At 38.0% G+C, this 24,075-nt stretch overlaps 2 protein-coding genes across 3 annotated transcripts in view; one reads left to right on the top strand and one right to left on the bottom strand.

Moving 5' to 3' along the window:
• Positions 1-9,450, bottom strand: part of LOC126260255 (serine/threonine-protein kinase Genghis Khan) — a 325,774-nt gene extending 316,324 nt beyond the window's left edge. Inside the window, exons 1-2 of the mRNA XM_049957581.1 lie at positions 9,372-9,450; positions 8,659-8,764 (exon numbers count right to left, since the gene is read on the bottom strand). The gene's annotated coding sequence lies outside the window, so the exon portion shown is untranslated. The remainder of the gene's footprint in view (positions 1-8,658; positions 8,765-9,371) is intronic.
• Positions 9,451-9,541: 91 nt separating this feature from the next.
• On the top strand, positions 9,542-13,010 carry LOC126260256 (protein lines). Of its 2 annotated transcripts, XM_049957584.1 has the most exons (4): positions 9,542-9,644; positions 9,743-10,053; positions 10,142-10,278; positions 10,397-13,010. In XM_049957584.1, exon 4 carries the CDS (start codon positions 10,488-10,490, stop codon positions 12,369-12,371), a length of 1,884 nt encoding a protein of 627 aa, XP_049813541.1. In that variant the 5' UTR covers positions 9,542-9,644; positions 9,743-10,053; positions 10,142-10,278; positions 10,397-10,487; the 3' UTR covers positions 12,372-13,010. The 2 variants fall into 2 exon arrangements, with proteins under 2 accessions (XP_049813541.1, XP_049813539.1); XM_049957582.1 differs by having other exon boundaries at positions 9,743-10,278.
• Positions 13,011-24,075: the final 11,065 nt, after the last annotated feature.

Raw genomic sequence — 24,075 nt, 5'->3', positions numbered from 1 at the left:
TCCAGAGCTCCAAGGATCATCCGCCTCCAACGTTCAGCCAGCCTGCTGTAGTTTCTTGCTCTTCAGAATCTTCCATTGTACCAGCCTCTTGCCCGCAGACTCGCCAGCTCTGCTGGACTACACAACTTCTATGGGACCTTACATTCCTCACCACTTACATGAGCCAAACCCTCCTTTTCCTTTCTGTGCACCTAAGCATGCTCCAGCATCAGGCACTCAATGGACCAATCTCTCCTGCACTCCGCCCTTCTCCTTCTGTGTTCATTCCTTGCTGCTGCACCTTCCCTGGCTTTACACCATCATTCCTTCCATGATGTCCTATTGTTAATCTGTTTCTTTCTTCTCCAGTCGTGTTCATTCGTATCCACTCCACTGTTTGCCATCATGCCTGGGCTGTCCACGAAGTCTGCAAAGGGACAACTCTCAATCTCGGGTGTTGGTTCCGGAATCTGGGCTGCAGTTGCCTAAGGCTCCTCAGATACAGATGCTCCACATCGCCCAGATTAGGCATCGCTCCCATATGGAGCAGAATTGGAATCCGTGTGGATCTCCCTTGTGATGCTGCAACTCCTGGTCACTCTTTCCCCCCATGGGAGGGAAGGTTACAAGTTCCACAGAAACAAATCAATGGCTTTACCAGCTCTTTCCCCAAGGGGAAAGGGGGTGTACAATCTTCAGCTACGAGCACAGCAGCTCCGCCATCTTCTCCAAGGAAGAAGGCATGCGGTATCTGCACCTATTCTCCTCCTGGTTGTAGCAAAAGAATAAGAAGAATCTGCACTATTCTCCTCCTGGTTGTAGCAAAAGAATAAGAAGAATACCAACACATAAAAATTTATCTTCTAAGTGCTAATGCTCACGTTTATATTGCCAGAAAGAGCAAGGCAAGGGACAGGGATTTTAAAATTAGTTGGAGGTTGAGTTTTAGAAGGATTCTTGTAAGCAAAGAATTACAGCAGCAGCTAGGAATTCTGTAGCTGAAGTTCAGACGACTGAAGACAAAAATGTTAGCAAAGAAATAGCATAATTTTTCCCACAAACACTTCAATACGAGTGCTATTAGCCATTATGTTAAAGTTATACGTACTTATCTGTCTATAGACAGTAAACAAAAGTAACAGATATATACATATGCAGCATGCGAGTTAATTGCCGAACTATCACAGTAGCAAAAGGAGCACAGAGTACAACTTCTAGAGAACACAATTTTAAAAGAAAGTTAGACTGCAAAGAAAATCTTTTATGCTAGCAATGAGTTTCCCCCTCAGGGGACGCCACCTTACAGTAGCACTGCCCGTGCGGGTGAGGTGGTTTGCGTGCTCTAGATCCTGAGGGCTATGCTGGCGGTAGCTTAGCTACCATCAGGGTCACCCATGCTGGATTGGGGGAGGGGCCAGACGAAGTGTATCCCACAATGGCCCACTGGTCCTTTCACCTATCCCAAGCCGTCCTTACCCTGTCCATTTCCTGCCATCTCAAATCTTAATAAAGGGTAGGGGGGACTCTTAGGCATACGGAAGCCAACCACCCTAAGGGATTAAACCCTTAAATGAAAATGGGGCAAGTCTGGAGGCTCTTAGGTGGCAGCCCCACCACCAGACTAGGGAGCTGTGGACCAATCACCGGCACTCCCAAAAACAAATGATTAAAAAAACAGCAGAAAAGAACAGCCGGACGGACTCAAATATTATGACCTTTGGCATGAAAAGGACAACAAAAATAGGTTTCTGGAATATTAGAACATTGAGAGAAGCCAGGAGACTGAAACAGGTTACAAAGGAGATGACAAGTTACAGGTTGGATGGTCTCAGACTTAGTGAGGTGAGATGGCTAGAATTTGGAGAAATCCAAACACAAGGTGGATACACTTTTTTATACTCTGGACCCGCTGGAGAGGATGCAGAACACAGAAATGGAGTTGGACTTTTGTTAACCAAAGGAGTGAAAAAGAGCTTTACAGAACGGAAACTGGTTTCAGAAAGACTACTGACAGCACGTTTTAAGACAAACGTTCGAAATGTCAGTCCTCCTACAGAAACCTCAGATACTGAACAGAGAAAAAAATGAGTTTTACCTCTCCTTAAGTGTCACCATTAAAAGTACCAGTAAGAGAGACATCTTGATTATTATAAGAGACCTAAATGCAAAAGTCGGAAAGAACAATGAAAGCCTAGAGCACATAAAGGAATTCAACAGTATTGGAGAAATGAATGAAAATGGGGATATGTTTCAAATTTCTATGCCAGTCACAATTTGGTGACTGGAGGTACATTATTCCCACACAAGAATTGCCATAAGGTTACATGGGTATCCCCTGATCATAGAACAGAAAACCAAATTGATCATATAGCGCTAAGCAAAAAATTTAGAAGGTCACTGATGAACATGACAAATAAATGCGGGGCTGATGTTGGCAATGATTACCACCTTATTGTTGCAAATTTTAGACTAAAATCATGGGTACAAATAGGAAGTTTGAACAACGGAACAAAAAAATATGATGTGGGAAAACTTAGAACAACAGCAAAACACGAAGCTTTCTGTACTGAGCTAAGGAACCGCTACAAGGCACTCCAAGAAACACAGGAAAATGATGAATATAGTGTTGATGATACATGGACTCAGATTAAGGACGTCTATTGCAATGTTTGCAAAAAGGGTCCTTGGCTTTAAAAACCATTTGAAGAAAGATTGGATGTCTGAGTGTACATGGAATTTGATCAGCTGTGGAAAGGAGATTAAAGCAAAATTAAATATGAGTAAAACAAGGCAACAGAAAACTCGAATGTAAGCTGAGTGTGCAGCTACTGACTCTCAAATAAAGAGGAGTGTGAGGAATGATAAGAGAAAGTGGATGGCGGAGCAAGCTCTGAGAGCAGAGACAGCTGCTGCAGCAAGGGATGCTGCAAAAGAACTGTACCGCAACACTACAGTGTTGTCCAAAAAAGGTTTCAACAAGAACAGACCTGTGAAAAGCAAGGAGGGTCGACTGTTGACAACAGAAGAAGACCAGCTTAGAAGATGGAGAGAACATTTCTCTGAAGTCTTAAAAAGAGAGCAACCTGAAGAGAGGAAGAGGCAATGGAATTTTCCAGATGCCAGTGACAATCAATGTAAACACACCAAGACTGAAATTAAAATAGCTCTCAAACAGACAAAGAACAGGAAGGCTCCAGGAATGGATAACATTGCACCTGGGGTGCTAAAAGAAGACATTGACACCATGGTAAATTTAATGCATCCATTGTTTGAGAAGATATGGTCAGAAGAGAAAATACCAAAGGATTGGAAAGAAGGGCTGGTTATTAAGTTGCCAAAGAAAGGGGATACTACCAACTGCAACAACTGATGAGGCATCAGCCTCCTATCTGTACTAAGTAAAGTACTCTGTAGATTGATTCTAAATCGTATCAAGGACTCAGTCAAGGCACGACTGAGAAAAGAGCAAGTTGGGTTTAGAGAGCACAGAAGTTGTTGATCTCATCGACACACTGCATGTAATACTTGAGCAGAGTGCAGAATGGCAGAACACACACTACCTTACATTTATCGATTTTGAAAAGGCATTTGACACTCGTAACAGGAGAGTTATGTGGCATACCTTGGAAGAATATGGAATACCATTAAAGATAATAAATATTATTAAAGCCATGTATGATGGATATGAATGTAGGGTGCTACACAATGGGAAACTTAATGAATCTATCCAAACAAATGCTGGGGTGAGGCAGGGATGTATTCTGTCACCTACATTCTTCTCGTTGGTACTGGACAGCGTAATGAAAAGAGTTGTTGTTGATGATAGGAGAAGAGTTATTCAGTAGGGAATGCAAGACAAGCTTGAAGACATTGACTTTGCTGACAATATCTGGCTGCACTCGCAAAGATTGCTTGACAAGGAAGAAAAGCTGGAAAGACTGAAAGAGGAAGCAGAAATTGCAGGACTTAAAATAAATGTTCAGAAAACTAAGGAAATGAGAATGCGATCTGAAAAACAAGTGAAGCTAACAGGAGGATGTAAAGAGTCGGATACAGAAGGCAAATGGAGCCTTTGTACAACTGTACCCTGTCTGGCATAATAAGAACATTTCGACATGAACCAAGCTGCACTTGTTCAATAGCAATGTAAAGCAGTCCCCTTGTATAGTTGTGAAACATGGAAGATAAGAAACATGATTGTAAACCAGCTGCAAGTCTTCTTAAACCAGTGTCTTCGGCAAATTATAAATGTGAGGTGACCAGATGTTATATCAAATGACGAATTGTGGGAGTTGACAAACCAGCGACCAATCCGTGAACAAATAAAAGAAAGAAAATGGAGGTGGATTGGTCACACAATACGCAACAACAAGGACCTGTTGAAAAGGCAGCACTGGATTGGAATCCACACGGAACACGTAGACGTGGCCGCCCAAAAGAGACGTGGGAAAGAATGGTGGAAGAAGAAGCACTGAAAGCTGGTAAAACATGAAGTGAAGTGAAATGTTTGGCTGCCAACAGAACCAGGTGGAAGTTCTTTACTGCTGCCCTAAGATCCAACAGGAACTAAAGGAAATAAGTAAAAGTAAATCAACAATGAGTTTGATGACTTGTCCCACACAGCGATAGCCTATATGAGAATGAGGCTCATATAAGGAAATCATTATAATTTTAACTTGTACAGCATTTCCCATGAAAAAGGAATATATCTACAACTGAACAAGTCTGCTGCTGTGTTATGAAAGGAAAAGTCTCTCCAAATGCCAGATGACACCTTCGTACTCATTGCCTTAACTGATTTTATTGACAAACATTTATCCTCAAATGGATTGTATTGGCGGAGTGCATAGGAAATTATTCACCACATCTACTGGCACTGAAGTAAATAACATTTACATCCTGGTGTCAGCCACTGACTTCCAGGACTTGTTTTATGAATTATAGCACACTGATGGCGTCTTTGTACTTATATCTTGCATAGTGTGTTGAAGTGTTCTGAGCTATTTGTACATCTGTTATTAGAGTGCAGTTGTGCTGAGCTATCAACATAGCAGGCTAAAGACTTCCAATGGGGGCAAACTGTTTGTGTGCACTTCATTGATGCATTTATGACAACAATAGTAAATCTTGGGGTATCTCAAATAATTGAATTTGATGTGGCGATAGCATTCAGTGTTCACAAGAAGATTGCTGGCTAAATACAACAGTGGAGAAAAAACTAAATTACTGGTACAAACGAGGACATTAGACAGAGGGATTTCCTCTTAAAAGTAGACTATCCTCAGGAAGTGATTGCTTGGCTTAATATGCCCACAGAAAATGCAGTATCAATGAAAACTGTGACTGGAGTACACATACAAAACATTCATGATACAGCTACTGACAAACTTAGTTCGAACTAAGTGAATGCAAAGAAGAGGTTTCAATGCTGCAAGGAATGTAAAATCTGGATGATAAACAAACTAAAGTAAGTAATAGTAATATGGTATGATCAGACTACTTTTATGCTATTCAGTACATGGAAATATTGCCATTGATTTCTGTTTATCAGAGTTTTCCTGAATCATTTAGGCAAATGCCAGGATGGTTCCTTACTCAAGGACAGAGACAGCCACCTGTCCTACTCTCATGGACTACTTGCACGATCCTCATGAAACATTATATGTATGCTGTGTGTTGTGTATTTTGACCTACTGATTTGCGCTGTATTACCTTGACAAATCCTATATTGTTAAGAGATGACCCTTGGATGAATGAAGATAAACAAAATAAATTTAAATATTTTAATATATGCTTGGTGAAATAATAAATGGCATCTTCAGTAGACAGGCCCTATTGGAATCTCAGTAAAGGAAAATGCATCTTCTAAAATGAAAACATCCTTGTCACAAGATTCTTCTGGCATTTATAGTCATTGGTGAATATATTCCAGTCATTATAGCCTGTAATGAAAGAATACTGGGGGTTCATTACCTTCACCTGTCTCTTTTTGAGAGAAATGAATATTTTCTATCAGAATAATGATATAAAATCCCATTTACCATCGATCAGAATGATAAGTATGATTCCGTGGGAGGATAAGGACAGTTCAGGTTGCCAAAGGTGGCCCTACAGCATGGGTACAAGGTAAAGTTGCCATCAACCCAAAGATTGGTTTGAACACCATAGTGCTTTACCAGGCATGGCCCTTTAGAAGCAGTGTGTCACACCTTGCCTCTGAACTGAAAAACCTATAATTTAACATGGAGTGCCCAACCACAGTGCACTTCATACCTTCACCTTAACTTTGAACTGAAAAACCTACAGTTTATAGTGAACTGCCAAATCATAGTGCACTTCAATGTTTTCCACATTAACAAATACTGGCAGATGTGAAAGAAATGACAAGTGACAGATAAAAGTCCTAGGATTGACCAGGGATTGAAAGTCAGACCTTTGAATCAACACCGGGCACTTATCCGTTACACTATACATATTAGGAGGAAAATCATATTATTTTGTTCAACTTGTGTATAGTTAAAGGAAAAGTAAGAGATTTAATTCACCATTAATAATCAATTAAACAATGTTGCAACTACAATTCTGAAAAAAATATTGGCACACTTCCACAGACAATATGAAAAATTACAATTAGTTTGATAGGTTTCATATGTAAATTGTTAGTTGCTAGTCAAAGAATTAATGAAAAATAATTATAATGATTAATTCTCATATAGAACAGCTGATAGGTACTCCACAAATAATCTGATCCACTAACAAATCATGGAAGATGGAATTACAGATGACAGGATATGTGCACAATAAAAATATTCCAGGAATAAATATGGAACTACTACATATATGTCTGACAAGGGCAGGGAGAGGAATGCATCATTTACCAGAGCCACAATGTTCACTGTTTTTCTTTGGGGCCAAGTGAACCTACCTATTATATGGGTGCAAACACAACACTTGATATATTTTTCTTTTCTTATGTAGATTAGGAACACAGATTGATCTGTAGCATAGCATGACATCAAGGTTAAGTTGGAAGGTGACAGTTTGATTGTGAACTGGCAAGGCAAACAAAACTAAATATGAAATCTACATAAAAGAACAATACATTATCCTAGATTTCGAAACTATTAGTTCCTTTGGCCGCTTTCATCTTCACAACAGGTTAGTCCCTCTTATCCCAGGAATGAGCAAGCCACACTTCCTTTTCAATCTTCGTGACAAACCCCCCACCCCCTGGGAGATGCATTATACAGGACACATTCAACAGAAAGAAATTATTTATGAATCACTCTTCCCGTAAAGAGTAAAAAGGGAAATTAAATAATTACGTACATAGCTTTAATACATTCCCTCTACGAGATGAGTGAATGCATAGTTAGAAACAGTACAGTGTTAAATGATTATACATGAACTACAATCCAAAAACTGTCTAGCACATAAGCCTTGGAAATAAACAGATGTAAAATACAATAAAGTGCAGAATGTATGTGAAGAGTAATATAAATTCAGGATATAAAAATCACAGACATACACAGTGAGAGGGGGAGAAAAAGGGGGGGGGGACAAGATTTTTGTCAAAAACTCTCATTGCCAGGAAGACAGCAACTCTTTACACTATCAGCAGACTAACGAAATTCTTAAGGATGATGAAAACTTTGAACAAAACTAGACACAGTTTGTTTGCAGACTGACAATTTCTATACCAGTTAAGTAGAATATTATTGAAGCTGTCACAGAACTGAAATTAAGAAACAAAATAAATGTCATACTTCACTAGCAACTATCGCTTTCAAGTTATGAGGAGACTATTTTGCATTTCATAGACAGATTGTAAACATAAAGGTCAAAATGTAGATTGTGTCTATAACTACTCTTTCAGACTACTGCCAAATACTTTCATGGAAGGACAGTTATGAATGCCAACAAAGAAAGAAGAATTAATTTCATATACGAAATGCCCGTCACCTGAAGTGTTGAGCTGAAGACCATTATTTTGGCTGAAGTGAAAAAAATAAACAAACAAATACATAACTGGTGAATACTCAAATGTTTCCTCATCACTAAATTTGATGCGTTGGGTAGTAAATTTTCATCCTGTTTCCAAATTAAGAACTCAAGGTTGACACTTTTGTAGGCTGGTCTGCGTGTTTTGCAACAAAGAATGATGTGAAACTTTAAAAAATAGTAAAACAACATGAGATATGTGGGTTCACTTTGACGTAAAATACTTTGTTATATCAAAACGAATTTCAACATGACCAGATAGATTTCTCTCTTTTCCTTTCTTTCTAAGTTTTGCATTGAGGCACTGCACCCAAACTCTCATTGTTTTGAGCTAAAAAGTGCAGTGAATATAAAAACAAACATATAACTCATAGAAAAATGCATAGATACAAAGTTAACTTAAGCTTTTTTTTTCAGTTTAAAAAGGCACATTGCAGCAGCTTTTTTTTCTTTTTTCGTTTTTAATTTCATTCATTCTTAGGATCATGGGAACTATTCCTGTTCAGTTTCATAAGGAACGTCGGTACATATAACACTGTATTTGTGTGATATCACTACAGATCAAATAAATCTAATATTAACATAGCAACATTATGACAATCTGCTGAGCATGGAATCGTGTGCAAATGTCTGTATAACATCAAGTTTGTTAAAAAGCAAAACACACACAAAACATACCATGCTGTTACAACACAATGATTTTGTAGATTATGTACAACTGGCATGTTTAACTAATTGGCGAAGACGTTCACCAGAGCAATCGGAATTCCAGTTAATGTCAGCTCTAAAATGGAAAACATCCAAATTAATTGAGAAACTGAAATAACATAGTTTCGATACTCCTACTCGCTAATAATAAACATTTCATTCATTCTCCCAAACTTGCCAGTTCCTGTAGTTTATCCGAATCTGACAATTATCAATTGTTTGTGTAGCTGATAAAGAGACTGCAACTTTCCCAGGATATTATTGCAAATTGGTTCACTGTTCACTTTATTTACGACCTGTGCTTGTTTGATACGCAGAAACAGCACAAATATTAACAGAACCTATAACATTTTCGCTATTCCACACACTATGTGCTACTGTTATGATGTCTTTTGACAGCTAGTATATACATGAGACAAGAGCGCACCACACAACAATTCACATGTTCTGCTACTGCGAAAGGATGTTTGCTGGATGCAAGACAAAGGTATAAACTTCTCAAATTGCGAGAATTCTTTTTCATTCAGCTTCACTCCCTATTTCCCATACTGAAAGCTATGAAGCTAACCTATATCATCGCTCTATTTAAAGGCCAAGCTAAGTAGCCAGTTCTTTTTGTTATGGTTTTGTTAATAGTTAAAAGTTGAATCCATGCTTACAAATTTTATTTAAAATTGTCATACCGATTACACGAAGTTTTTTATCTTGTTAATGGGGTCGCTTCATTTTCGTCATTCAGTTATCCCCATGACCCCCTACTTCGACACCAAAATATGGCTGCCACACCTAGCCATCAAAGGAATTGTGGGAGTGTGCAGTCAGAAATGTAAACAATATTGCCAAGTTGTCTGTTACTTCCAAATTAAATTTGATAAATACTTGATGAATTATTCGCAAAGGAGTTGTGCTGCATGAGACAAAGCTAGTGGCATTTGTTAAAACTTGAAAACTCTGAAGTACTTTCAAGAACAGTTTGTAACATTAATATTCTGTTTGTACTTTTATCATACAAACCGTTCGTATTAACTGCAAAATACTCATTATTTTCTTGCAGACTATTCCTTAGCCTCGACGAATATTGATCCTGTAAACAGTGACCAAAACTGTAATTACACAGACGTCCAATTTGGCAACACTGAACACCTTTCAACCCGGATACCTATATATTTACTCTTAAATCAAAGTAAAATATGTGCTGGTCGTTGATATTCGTGTGAGAAATATCAGTGTCGGTGCCTGACCTATTTTTTTGTAATGTTGATGTTTTTATTTACATAGTGAACTTTCGCTAACGTTGTATGCGTAGGCGTGAATAAATATGAACATTTAATGTAGGTAGATGACAGCGTCATATTGTTCATGATGGTGGGTTGTTGTGGATTTGTGATATGGTCTGTGAATTTGTGGTGGACAACTTCGCCAAGAAAGTAAGAAATGTGTCGTTATTGTATAGGTACGTGTCTGCTGTACGACAATTTGACAGCATCTATGTCATTAAATCGACTTACATGGAGAAGATTTCAAAATCTGTTTACGCGCCTGACGAGTTTGCTAAAATTCGCTATGCCTGGGATGAGATTGGCAGATTCGGTGAGTAGTTATTGTCTGCAGCTGCTTCGAAAGTAATATCTTGTTGTATTTTAATCTCTAGTAGTCGATGACGTCTCTTGAACATCTAGAGCATTAATTACACTCCCTTGTTTTGCAGATTTCTGAGGTTCCTGCGCTAGGACAGAACCATCCACAGTTGGTTGAACTTTGGTTACAGAAATGACATCAAAAACCCAGAGGATTACTTCATGCAACAATATATTTGTCGTGAGGATATACATCACCATAGATTTGCCACACTACAGGAATTTAAAGTGAATTTCATGGTCCTTAAAAGGACATCTTTAGTACCTTCGGTACCAACAATGGGTGAGCCTGTGAAGAAAAAGCAAAGAGTTGATGAAATAACTGACATAAATTTGCAGAGTGACGGTGATACGACTGTGGAGGAGGAATTGGCTGCGATACAGCAGCACATTCTGAATCAGTGTTTGTGCCCTGTGTCAGAAACATGTCTGTGGAAACCTTTTCAAGGCGTGAAACTTGTGTCTGAAGAACAAGGAGATTACCGCATACCAGTGTTGTCGGAATGGAGCCGTGATAGAATCCTGTTATTTGTTAGCATATTGCAGCTTTTATGTGAAGTTGCTATTAAACAAAATTCGAAAGGAACTCTGTGTAGTCGAATTGGTGAAATATGTGACGTTCTAGTTAGGAATGAATACGGTTTGATTGAGCAGCTCATAGAGTTTTCTTCGCACCCAGATCCCTTTGTATGCTTCGCTGCTAGCAGAGCTTTGTCAGCCTTTTTAATAGTGTCTAAATCTCACGTTAATCCTTCCTGGTTAGAAAGCCTTACAGAAAACATTCTCATTACAACATTGCCACAAAAAATTTCTTTTTCTTTAGAAGTAATTAAACATGTTGTAGAATGGAAAGATATTGATAATCATCCATTAGAGGACAACAGTGAGGACAGGCCACCAACTGGTTGTGTTGTGACAAGTTTATCTGATCCAGAAAGCTTGGACACTAGCCAAGTAAAATGCTTGTGCATAAAAGCACTAGAATCTAAGTGGCCAGCAGTAGTCAGAAAATTTGATGGATTGATAGCATCATACTCTAATGAACATGAATCATCTATCATAACATTCCTTGGTTTGTGGGAAGCAATCATTTCAGTTAAAGCAAATCTATCTGTAGTTGATACAAAACCTTTTTATGCCCACTTGGATAGCTTTGTAGGACTGCTCAATTCAGCTGTTCCTGCTGGCATTTGGAAACATTTGTTAGCGTTGTTCAATGAAGTTCTTTGTTATGGCAGTACACTTGCATTGCAGGATATATTGGCTGAAGAACCTTGTGCACTGGCTCATTTGGTGGTGCGAAGTGTGAAAGACTGGCATTTGTTGGATACTCTTCCATATCGCGGTGGTAGTGGAAGGTTTGGTGGTGGTGCAGGTGATGGTGATCGTCCATTACTGCAAAAAATGGTTTTGCTGGTGCTGAAGAGTGTTGCTGTGACTGTGAAAGAAACAAGATGTGATAGCTCGAGTGACAGTTCCCTTGGTTCAGAGGCAGATGATGTGGATGCTGACATGGCTGTCATTGAACGAAGTATTAGAGAAGTGCTCCGTCAATTGGACAACTGTGTGAAGACACTGCTTCCCTTTCACCCTGAAACACCTCTTGCCCAGTGGGTTGTTCAGTTGTTTACAGACCAGGATGATGCCTTAATTGAAGGAATGGTATGTTGTTTGGATGTAGCTGTAGGTTTATTTTACCGAAGCAGTACTCAGGTTGACTTAGGACGTACATTGAGTCCAGGAACAACTTTTGTACAGTTTCTTAGAGCTGTCTCTCATGATCCAGATGTGCTACTGGATCTCCTTGTCTCAAATGAGACTTGCTTTTTGCTGTACCTGTTACGCTTGTTGAAGTTCATACGTCGAAATTGGGAGGACTTTGTTGCTTGTTGTGGTAGAGAACTGGATGACACGATGTCTGTTCTAATAAGATTACGCCTTGCGATTGACAGGCTTGTGTCCAAAGCCCTGTTCCCGTATAATATTAATCCTGTGCTGAGGCTGTTAGAGAAGTGTGAACAGATGTATGAAGTTAATGACAGCTAGTATTGGATTTAACAGGAGCTCTATCCTCAGTGAGTTGTGTATGCCTGTGTTCCTTATTTTGTGTAATTGTGAAATAATTAGTCTTGTTTATTTATATTTCCATCATGTACTAAAAAAAAATCAGAAGGCAAGTTAAGCAACATATAACATATTTTTTTACCAAAATAGTGTAAATATATGTATTTTATACAGTGGTGTTAATATTTATATAGTTTTAATATTTTTTTTTATTCAACATGGTCACATATCAGCAAGCCATTCCAACATAAGTTACCCCTGTAAACTGTACAAAGTTGCATGCAGAAAATAGTATGCTTAATGCTACACCTTACCAAAGTTTTGGCAAAAAACTGCCATGTGCTGCAAGTTCTTGATTATGATGTATTTTCCTCATTTCCTTTGTAATAATGAGCTGATCATTTAAATGCTCATACATGTAACTGTACCTCAGACCACTGAATAGAAATTTTCCATTGAAAGCAGCTGTTTTCAGTAATGTTAAAATACTTTTTAAGTTGGTGTTACTACCTGCACCAAAACTTTTGTTTAATACTAACATGCTCATTTTTGAATATAAGAACATGGAAAAGACATGTGAATTTTCATGAAAATCATTTGGATGATAAACAAATTTTAAATACATAATTTGGGCATAATTAATACTTAATATAATCTTCCTGATCACTTGAATAAATGTTGAATGGTGTTCACCATGCAGTTAACCTGTTTTAATGTCCTTATGTTGTGCTGTGTAATTCAAAAAGTGGTGCTGTAGAAAAGCCTTCAAATCTCAAATATTGTCTGCTAGATGCAGTTTTACTTTGTCAGTTCATCAGTGTTGTTTAGTGATGTCTTTAAAGTTTTGTATTGCAATGTGAGCATTATTTTTATGATAAGTGAATAATTTCCTGTCCACTTTAAAAGCAGTTTATTTTCCATGTTGATCTGTTCAGAAAATATTAAGATTACATTATTACTGAATTTTGGGTCCATCTGTTATGCAAAGAACTGGGTGAATATATGCCCAGTCTTGTTTCAGCCCCATTTTGTCATTGTGAGTGGGTACTGTTGTTCATATCTTAATTTTTTTCCTCATTGTTGGGTTATGCAGGATTCTGTTTATATTACTGTATATTGCTAACTTGACACCTGCACTGCAACAATTATTGCTGCCTCCCTCCCTCCTTCAAGTGGCAAATATTTTAGGGCATTTTCAAACCAAACCAGGTTCCCCTCCCCATAATAAGAGGACCTGAACTCCAGATAGAGCTTCAAACCCAAATGAAGAATAATTTGCTATCATTTCATATGGCACATAAAATATTTAGACTAGTTTATGGGATCTTCCAATAAATCTGATTTTGTTTAAATACATCAGAATGAAAGCCTTGTTTTAATATGGGGGAGGGGGAAGGAGATACATTTCTGTGAGTGTACTATATGTAGCCAAAATTGATGAAGGCGCAGAGAGAGAGGGGGGGGGGGGCAGCATCCATTTACCACAAATGAGACTAAATGATATTACAGGACTTGTTTCAAGTCTTTGTTTAGTAACAACTTGGGTACCTCAACTTGCTTCTGACAATGTTGGAGTATGTGCTGATGAATTCTTGTGATCCAACACTTGAGTTGTTGCCTGATAAATACACAAGAGACCTGACACTAAAACATAAAGAAGGAAACAATTGCTTGTTTCATTACATAATTGTGTAAACTATGCATTTATTCACTTTCAAAAGGATAATAATGATTTCAGTCATAGTTTGACCATCTTTTGCTTCTACATAACCAGTTTTCAAACATGAAGTTTCAATTGTCTTTAAGACAAAGGCATAATATATTACATGGTATAAACTGTTCACAGGATGAGCAGACCACCTAAGTGTGCTTATGACGCACACTATAAAATGCTTGCTGTCAGTACTCGGACATTTGCATACTAGCACCTCGTAGTTGACTGGCAAGTCCTTAAACACCTTCATAAATTCATGTCTTGTAACTTTGCCTCTAGTGCTAAATTTTTAAAGGTTATGACTTCAGTCTAAAACTTTTTTTACGGCTATAAAACATAATAATTTTTTGTTTTTAGGAGTCTGTATCTTCAGCACATCATTTTGCACTGTGACCAAATGATGATGGTTTGGGTGGAACATGACACCATTGTTTTATCTTTGGTAAAACTGAACAGGCTTGAAACCATAGTTCTTTGTGTTTCGAGCCAAAAAATTGTGGTAGAATATCTAGTTTGATTTTTCAATTAGTTCCTTTTGTTTTTAACAGAATTCTTGGAAGAGACTTGCTGGTATAAGTGTTACCATTAGCTAAATTTCTGCCAGTACTTGAGGAACAACAAAACATTTTACTATTTCTGAATGTTTATTTTGTTTGTTGAAAGAACTACTTGGCTGTGTGTCTACATTTGTTTTAGAGTTTGTAAGATAACATTTTCTGGAGTCTTTCCAAGATAAAAAATCTTTATGCCGGATTTATTTGGCTTTTTGGTAGATGTTGTTGAAAGGAATGTAGTCCTCTAAATAGAATGAGTTACTTGTTGGTTGTCACATATTTTCCAGGAGTATACAACTTCAAATACTTACCTTGCAATGGTGTAATGAGTTCACACAACACACACATCTCCCCCCCCCCCCTCCTCCCCACAATAATAATAATAATCCCTAGTGTTTTCATCAACAAAGTGAATACAGTGACATAAAGACAGGAATCTTCTATATTACATAGAAACTGCAAATGAATCGGGCCTATATGTACCTTGCGTATCTATTGAACTGGAAGCCTTAAAAGTTCCTACATTTAGCGGGACATCCAGAGAGGCTTTCATTTCTACATTGTATGTATCTTGGTATGTCATTAAGCTGAGTGAACTGTTCACAGATGCTCATCATGTGCATGTTAGTGTACATCACAATGTCATCCACCAATGTATCAGCAAAATAAAGAGAAAGAACATTTCCGTTGTAGCTTTTGGTGCAGTAGTCTGTACTGAAGTAACTGGATTATGACATAAATGTTATGGTTTTTGGATTTTGTATTGTGACTAAGTGGTTTCCTCTGCCATTTACTCTGCCCGTCTTTACTGATAAAGTAATCTTTATTACTAAATGAATTCTAAGAGACATCACTTGAAAAGGCTTCCACATTTGAAGCCGTATTGTGCTCTTTTTTTTCATTATTGTCATCTCCATCTTCAGAACGTCCTGATGATAGAGACAGTTTGTCATCATTTTGAAGCAGCCCTGACATTTTGTTCATCTGGGGAAAACTAGGATATTTTCTAAAAGGACAGGAGAAACAACGCTCCCCTGAAAGACATAAATGGTCAGAAAAGTGACAATGAAAATTTTACTTAAGAGTTCACACACATGAAAGATGCCTTGTCGGATCTCGCTCCTCGGAAATACTGAATAACCTAGGCAGTTATGTCTGGTCTGTTTTTGGGAATATGGCTCGACGAAAGTAGTTGTGCCTGTTCAAATCACATAGCACACTGAAAAAAAATAATGTAACAGTAGTTTTAAATAGAGCTGAAGAAGCAGGACCGGAGGAATTTACCTAGGACCAGCTACCTTCGTTGCTCGCCATGTAGTCAGCTGCAGTAGAATAAACTCTGTTGTATTGACCCGATGCAAGCAGTTAAGGGTTAAGAGCCTTTGGCAGAATATTCCTCAGTCATCAATGGGGTGTTGACACCACTGTCCATGAGTTACCACACACTATCCATGCACATTCAAGTCCTATTGTCCTTTGTTCTGGGCAGACAAAGACAGTTTCCTCTCTTATGATGTTACGGGATGTGTGTGAAAATGTTTCAAGGCAAAACTCCGCACAAGGTTTTAGGTACTTTATAAAAATTGTATGAGAAGCAGTAGTACTTACTGTCAAAATGGTCTCGTAGCATGTTACAGATACATTACAAGAAAAGAAATAATAAAATGTTAATAGCGTTGCTTGAATTTTTAATTTTCATAACACAAGCTCTGAGATGCTCATAAGAAACTAAGATTACAGTTCTCTTTCCAACAGATGTTGAAGTTAGTTACATTCCGTATACCATAATTGTCACCTCTTGCTGTAGTGTTGAATACATTGTTTTGTTTACAAATGTAATAAACTTTCTCAGTGAAAAGCACAGGATGGTTATAATTGAAGTTCCACTACTTGAGAGACCCCCCATGATAAATGTGTTGTTATGGGACAATGTGACCTGGAATTTCCTTAGAGAGGGTAACATTTGTTAATTGCATACTTTGTCTACATTACAGGTTACAAACCTTGCATCCACGACAAGATTGCTCTAATGCTTCCTGAAACATTGTGGACCACGCAATGTTCAGCTGTCATGACACAGCTGCCTGAAGATAACATGTTGCGTCCAGCATTCTCGGCCACGGCAACAATAACTTTATCGACCATTTGTGGCCCAATTGGCCGTTGGCCTCTCCCAGGAGCAATTTCCAATTTGCCATTTAATTTAGACATCCGAATCGTGTTCCTCAACCCCAGAACAGAAAGAGAACCTGTCCAATCTGATACTATTGCTGCTGTTTTGATAAAACAACTTTGTGAGTAAAGCCCTACTCACCTTGTCCAGACCCATGTTGACTGCCTGCAACATTCAGGCATAAGACACCTGCTTAAAGGAAAATAAAACCATGTGCATTCAAGGTGCACCCATATGTTATTTAATGATCGTGGAAAATCAGTTGTAATATTCTATAACCGAGTAGTGAGCATAGGAAGTGTTTGTAATATAGTGTTACATATGTAAGAAATATGAAATGAGAAAGACAGCCAAACCACATTGGGGAAGGGGGGGGGGGTGAAGACTTAAGTGCATAATAGAGATTTTAGCTGTGGTAAGTATTAAGAAATGAAATGACTGATACAGGATATGAAGAGACGTATAACTGCTTGCGGTTACTATGTTAAGTTTTTGATTAAAAGAAATAAGATTCCATCAGTATTGTCCAATTTATAAGCATGTAGCTCTTTTTGATCAGCTTTATATTCAGAGGGCTGATCTTCCTGAGTAGGACTGCATGTTATGGAGGGGGGGGGGGGGGAGGTGTTTATGAGTATTTAATGGCATTGACACAAGTAAAAATTAGCGAAAACCATGAAAACTACCTACATAGATTAGCCTTGAAGAGAGAGAGAGAGAGTGAGAGTGAGAGTGTGTGTGTGTGTGTGTGTGTGTGTGTGTGTGTGTGTGTGTGTGTGTGTGCGTGCGCGCGCTAGGTTTTATTTTAGTGTCTTATTAGGTGATTACCCTGTGTTGTCCAGTTATTTTGAACAAACTTAGTTCAGTTACATATTCAAAAGTATAAATATAATTTACAACTTATAAAATGAAAGATTTTAGAAATTCGTTATAATATTGACACAAAACGTGAGTCTATCTTTGATTTGTGGTGTCTCTCAAGGTACAAGAATAAATAAGTTCTTGTGTGAACCCACTCTGGGATAAGCAACATGAAGTTGCATATGAGAAAAACATGATTGTCTCAGACCCTAAGTCTTATTGGAAATTGCCATCTTTTAAAGGAGTGAATAGGATGAAGCCGCTCACACTCTCCCTTTTGTGTTAAGACTCACTTCAGTTAACTTACCCAGCAACTTCTTTACACAAGCTCTTCTGCTCATGCTCTATAGAAAAATAATTGGAGATCCCATTTGAAGTAAAAGATGATGCCATGGCAATTGAACTACATCTGACATAATTATGAACCTTGCTGAGGAATTGCTATCATCAAGTTTTACTATAGTATTAGGCAACTTATATTCAGAGACTACACTTATTAACATGGCAAGCACATGATTATTTATTTTATAGATGTCACCATTTCTAGTTGCAAGAATGACACACTCTCGTAGCCAGTTCAAATTATGATAGTTCTGGATAACAGCAGAATACTGTGCATCTAACTTTACAATGAATGTCACTGATTGACAAAAATATGGTGACCATTTTGTTTTGCAAGAAGACAGCTGCAGATCTACCTTCTATCGCCAGCAGCAGTCATCAGAAAATTTGGACACACTCATTTCTTCAGATTTATTCTTGTGTTTCACTTTAAACTTATCTTTCACAAACCTCTCCACAAAATTGAATGTTTTATAAGTGTTTGGAATTCATTGACCATTGTTGACTGGCATGATGGGCATTTTGATAAGTAATTGCCTTACGTATGTCGCAGGTAGAATTTTTCCTCCTGGTGATATCCAGTGGCAGCGTAAGTTTGGAGTGGACTGGCCTCCCTCCTTCCATTAACATTACTGCAATTCCTTAAGATGCAATGGCAAGAGTACTTAGCATCTGTGGCCTAGTTTCACCAGACTTAAATTAGTTACAAATATTTTTCCTTGTTGAAGTGCTAGGAAAAATGATACCTGGGATGTTTGGCTACCTGATCCACGATAATTTGTCCATGAAATTTGCACTCTTCAATATTTTAATTTTTTTTCTCATATGTAATCTGAATGAAATATGCCTTCTTGGTGTTGAAATGATTGTGGCAGTTTGAGTTGCATTAGTGTTTTATTTATCATGGCCATATATTTCTCTTCTAGAATAGGCAACGCCATATTGAAAATGTCCCGACTGAATGAAATTTATGATGAATTGACGAATGTATTATCACTTAGGTATCCTGACATGAAGTGCATGGATTTGATCAGATAATTTAGTCAGTATAACAGCAAACAGATTTTTCATGTACTCTGCAAGGGAAGTCAGTCAAGCATCTTGTAATGTTTCGCTGTAGTATTAGTTTCCTTTCAGTAAATTGTTTACTGTTCTTTGTTTCACAAAAGATCTTGATCCTCAAATGTAGTGAAGAACCATCCTAAGAAAATAGCACTTGACATTATTGGACTGACGTGTATACTCAACCAAAGGTGTCACTCAGTAAGACATCCTGTCTCGGGTCTGGCTGGCCAAATTTTCTTCACTTCATCATAATATCAATTAGTTTCGACTGCTGTTTAAATACTGTCAGAATCAAGTCTGTGTTGTACTGGGTAATTGACATTTTTAAGTGTCTCTTTGATTTCTGTCCTAAGTCTGATTGCAGGTGAAGATGTTAAATAAATCTGGTCTTTACATTCCACAAGCCACCTTACACTGCATGGTGGAGAATATTCAGGTATCACTATCTTTCCCCCCCTTCCATGTTCCACTCAGATATGTTGCTTGAGAAGACTGATCATCAGTAAATCTCCATTTGGGCACCGATTTTTCTCGTTGTGGGCATTTCATGTAACTTTTGTGGGAGGATGTAACATGTTGCCCGACTTGCACTTACTCTCTCACCATCAGTCATAAACCTCTGTAAGGCCTAATGTTCCTCTTGTACATCCGCCACTGTTTATTGAGCATCTCTGTAACACTCCCATGTCGACTGAACAATCCTGTGATGAAACGTGGTGCTCATAATTGGATGTCCTTTATCTCTGGTATTAATCGAACCCAGTGAACATCCCAGACTGATTAACAGTACTCAGGAATCATTTGTACAAATATTTTGTAAATCATTTCTTTGATGGCTTAATTCAATTTCCATAAGGTTCTTCCAATGAATCTCAGACTGGCATCTGATTTTCCAACAATTTGTTTTATTTGATCATTCTATTTTAAGTCACTCCAGGTGCTTACTCCTAGGTTTTTACAACAGTTACTCTTTCCAGTGTTTTCTTACCATCAATGATGATGAAGAGTAATTCATTTCTTTACCTATTTGTGAATAGTATGTCACATTTACTCATGTTAACATCAACAGCCATCCCTGGAACTCTAATCAATCATTTATAGGCCTTCCTACAATGTGCTAGTCTTCTGCTACGTTCTTACACAGAATTGCATCTGCAAACAGTCTTATAAAGCTTTTGATGTTTCCAGTAGATCATTTATATATATTATAAGCAGTAACAGTCATATCACGGTTTCTTTTCGTACCTCTAAAATTTCCTTCACATCTGTCAATTTTGTTAATTGTGTCATGTTGAGATATGTCTGCAAGAAAATTCTGAATCCAATCATAGATATGGTCTAATACTATGTAAGCTCATATTTTGACAACAGTGGGGGAACTGTGTCAAATGCCTTCCTGGAGTCAAGGAACATGGCATCAAATTGGGCACCACTATGGATCTTGTGAACAAACAGAGAGATGCGAGTTTCACAAGATCTCTGTTTACGGAATCCATGTTGATTTTTGTAGAGGACATTCTGATTCGCTACAAGCTTCATAACACTTCAACATAAAACCTGTTCCATAATATTACAACAGGCTGACATCAGCGATACAGGCCTATAATTACGTGCATATGCCATACGAGCCTTCCAGAAATGGGAATGACTGCACTTTTTTCAGTCACTAGGTACCTTTCTTTGCTTCAGTGACCCATAATGAACTGGTACTAGAAGAGGAGCAAAATCTTTTGCATAATCTCTGTAGAATCCTGGGTATCTCATCCACTCCAGATGGCTATCTGCTGTTAAATGTTTTAGTTTGTTTTCTATTCTCCAATCACTTATATTAGCTTCTACCATTTCTGCATTTGTGCAGGGGTTGAAAAGAAGAATTATATTGTGATCACCTGCAGGGAAACAGTTTTTGTAGACCAATATTTCTGCATTCCCTTTTTCTTCTTATGTTTTGGTGAAAGAATGATCACTCAGCAGGTGAATAGATGATTTCAATCCACTTACTGACTTCTCAGAATTTTTAGTCAGATTGTGTCAGCAAAATTTTACTTTCAGATTCATTGAATGCTTCTCGCATTACTCTTGCGCTCAATTTGGCATCAGTCATCTTTTGTGTTTCAACTGCACATTGACTTTGCTTGAATCTGTCTTTTCATACCAACTCTCTAACACAGCTATTGAACCTACAGAGGGGCTTTTCCATCCCTCACAACCGTGTCCAGCGAATTTTTGTCTAAGGTACAATCTTTTTGAATTTTAAAATTTGTTCTTTGCATGTCCTCAGTGCTGAAAATTTAATATGCATGTTCACATATTCTTCAATTTTTATCCTTGCAAAAAATGTACTTTCCTTGTAGCACCCATAGTAACTGATGCTACCACAGCCTTGTCATCACTGATGCCCTCTTGTGCAATAAATGAATTGAAATGTTCAAGTCTGTTTGTTGCTAGGAATCTATGATGTTGCTGTCACAAGTCAAGTTTTATAACTATCTGCTTTAAGTAATTTTCAGACATGACATTCAGAATGTAATTTTCTGTCTGTAGTAACAGTTTGGAATACATGACACTCCCATGTTATAACTGGGAAACTGAAGCCTCCCACTGTTACAATAGCATGATAAGGAAACTAACTCCTGATGTTCTGCAAGTTCTCTCTGAGCACTTCGTCACTAGAATTTCTAACACAGGTGCTCTGTAAAAGCATCCAACTGCCATGGAACTTAACTTCAACCAGAGTATTTTACATTTGGAATCCATAATAATCTTTTACTCATCGTCGATTCTATACAGCAATAAATATGCTGCTGTCAACGGTGTCTGACATATCCTTTTGAATGTCACTGCTCACTTCTCGTTTCAACCAACTTTTGTTCGTGATACTAATTCTGGAATCTTACCGTGACTGCTCCTGCTGACTGCTAACACCATATTATCATTTTCTCTTTCCAATAAGCTAGAATGATAGTCCTCTGAAAGTAATGTGGCTGATCTATTTTTGATTTCAGCAAGTACTGCATCACGGATCCCAAGGAGTGTCACTCTGATCTAGAAAACAACCCCATGTGCAAGTGACATGTATTGGCTACTTAAGTAGCCACATCCTTTGTGCGGTGCACACCTGACCTATTGAGAGGGTCCCTACAGTTCCCCACCAAACAGCAAAGGTCAAGAAATTTGCATCCAAGATTGTTGCAGAATCATCTAAGTCTCTAGACCATCTAGTCAGCTACAAACCAGAAGGTTGCCATTGGCTCTGGGTACAGTACTGCAGACATTCAGCTGTGTTTGAATGTTTGCTTGTGATGCTAGTTACTTTGACCAAGCCAGCCAATCACCTGAAGGAACTGAGGATTGCCTTGCAGCCCAATTGGCAAGGAATATTTGTGCCAATGTGAGCTATGATATACTGACTGTTGCATTCAGTATTCACCAGGAGAGCCCCTTCAATATCTCTGATGAGACCTCCTGGCAAACATACCAAGTGCACACTAAATGCTTTCCCATACTGCCTGTTATTTCTGTGGGAGTGTCCATTACTGCCCATCATTAGTGTTCACAATGACCAAAACACTCTCCCTCTGCACTTGTCCTAACTTGTCGGGAAAATCAGCCAGTGGCTCAACAGAAGAGGCATGCCGTGCTCCCTGTGTTATCAGTGTGGGCCAGTCCCTCATATGCCATACATGTTGAAAAGGTGTAAGAAGACAAGCCATGTGGCCAGTTCCCGGTTTCATTCTCCACCAGGAGATATGTGAACCCATCACTTTCCCCCACTCACCTTCAAGTGAGTTCAAACTGTTAAGATATTGTGCCTCAGAAGAAGCAGAGGAACACAGTTCCCAGTGGATTCTGATGGTACCAAATGTGTTGTAGCTTTTGTTGCTGGTTTCCTCACCATTGCTGCAGCTTAGATCAGCAGTCTGAAGCCTGTCAGCTGTGGGTCAATGCAGCTTCTAGATGTTTCCAAAAAGCAACCAGTTCTTTTTGTCTGTGCACATGAGCAAAGCCGCTGCGTCCATTAGCTATTGTGTAAAAACCGTATAAAATCATGGAAAATATTCTAACCAAAGCAGTCTGGTACTAACTGAGAAAGAACAATAGAGAAAATTACATGGCTGTGGTGTTGGAAAAGCTGTGGTGCACATGAAATATAAATAACAAAAACTAACATTAAAAGCTGCTCTACAAAGTTCTCCCCCTACATTAAATAGCAAAATACAAAACTCTTATTACAAAATAAATAACAAAATAATCAGCAACCAGTAGGAGAAAAGAAATTTTATTTCCTTAACAGGTTGCAGGCACTGAGTGCTCTTCTTCTGAATGCTGTACAGAAAGATATACCACAAATAAGGAAAAGTTAGATAAGAATATTAAATTAAGAATGAAAAGTTTAAATTTTTAAAGATAAAAAATGGTACATACTTATAACTCTCATATTATGTGCAAGTGCCATGAATAAGATGAAAGCAGCATATTGCTGTGGTTGTTAAAAAAGTAAAAGAGGAAGAAGTTATACAATAATGAATCCATTAATACAAAAAGACCTAGTTAATGCTTACATGTGGTTCAAAGTGCCTGCACAAAAATATTACAAAGAAGCCAAACATAGAGTGTATACATCATATCAGAACTGTAGCTAACCAGCTAATGACATGCATATCTTGAGGTTGGGGATAAATGTACAGTAAAACAAAACCTTACACAACTATAGTTTTCATAAGGTATAAACCTCAAGATATGTCATTAGCTCCAGTTCTGGTATGATGTCTGTACTTATTGTTTGGCTTCTTTATACGATTTTTGTATCTAGGCAGTATGTATGTGTATTTTTATGAGCTCCTTTTGTATTAAGGATTCATTATTGTATTACTTATTCCTCTTGTACTTCTTTAGGACCACAGCAATATGCTGCATGCATCTTATTCTTGACACTCACAATTAGTGCAATATTTATAAGTATCTACCCTTATTTAT

The sequence above is a fragment of the Schistocerca nitens genome, chromosome 5 (genome assembly GCF_023898315.1).
Source record: "Schistocerca nitens isolate TAMUIC-IGC-003100 chromosome 5, iqSchNite1.1, whole genome shotgun sequence".
NCBI lineage: Eukaryota > Metazoa > Arthropoda > Insecta > Orthoptera > Acrididae > Schistocerca > Schistocerca nitens.
Note: the sequence above shows the minus strand (reverse complement) of the source record. Positions and strands in the feature narration are given on the sequence as shown.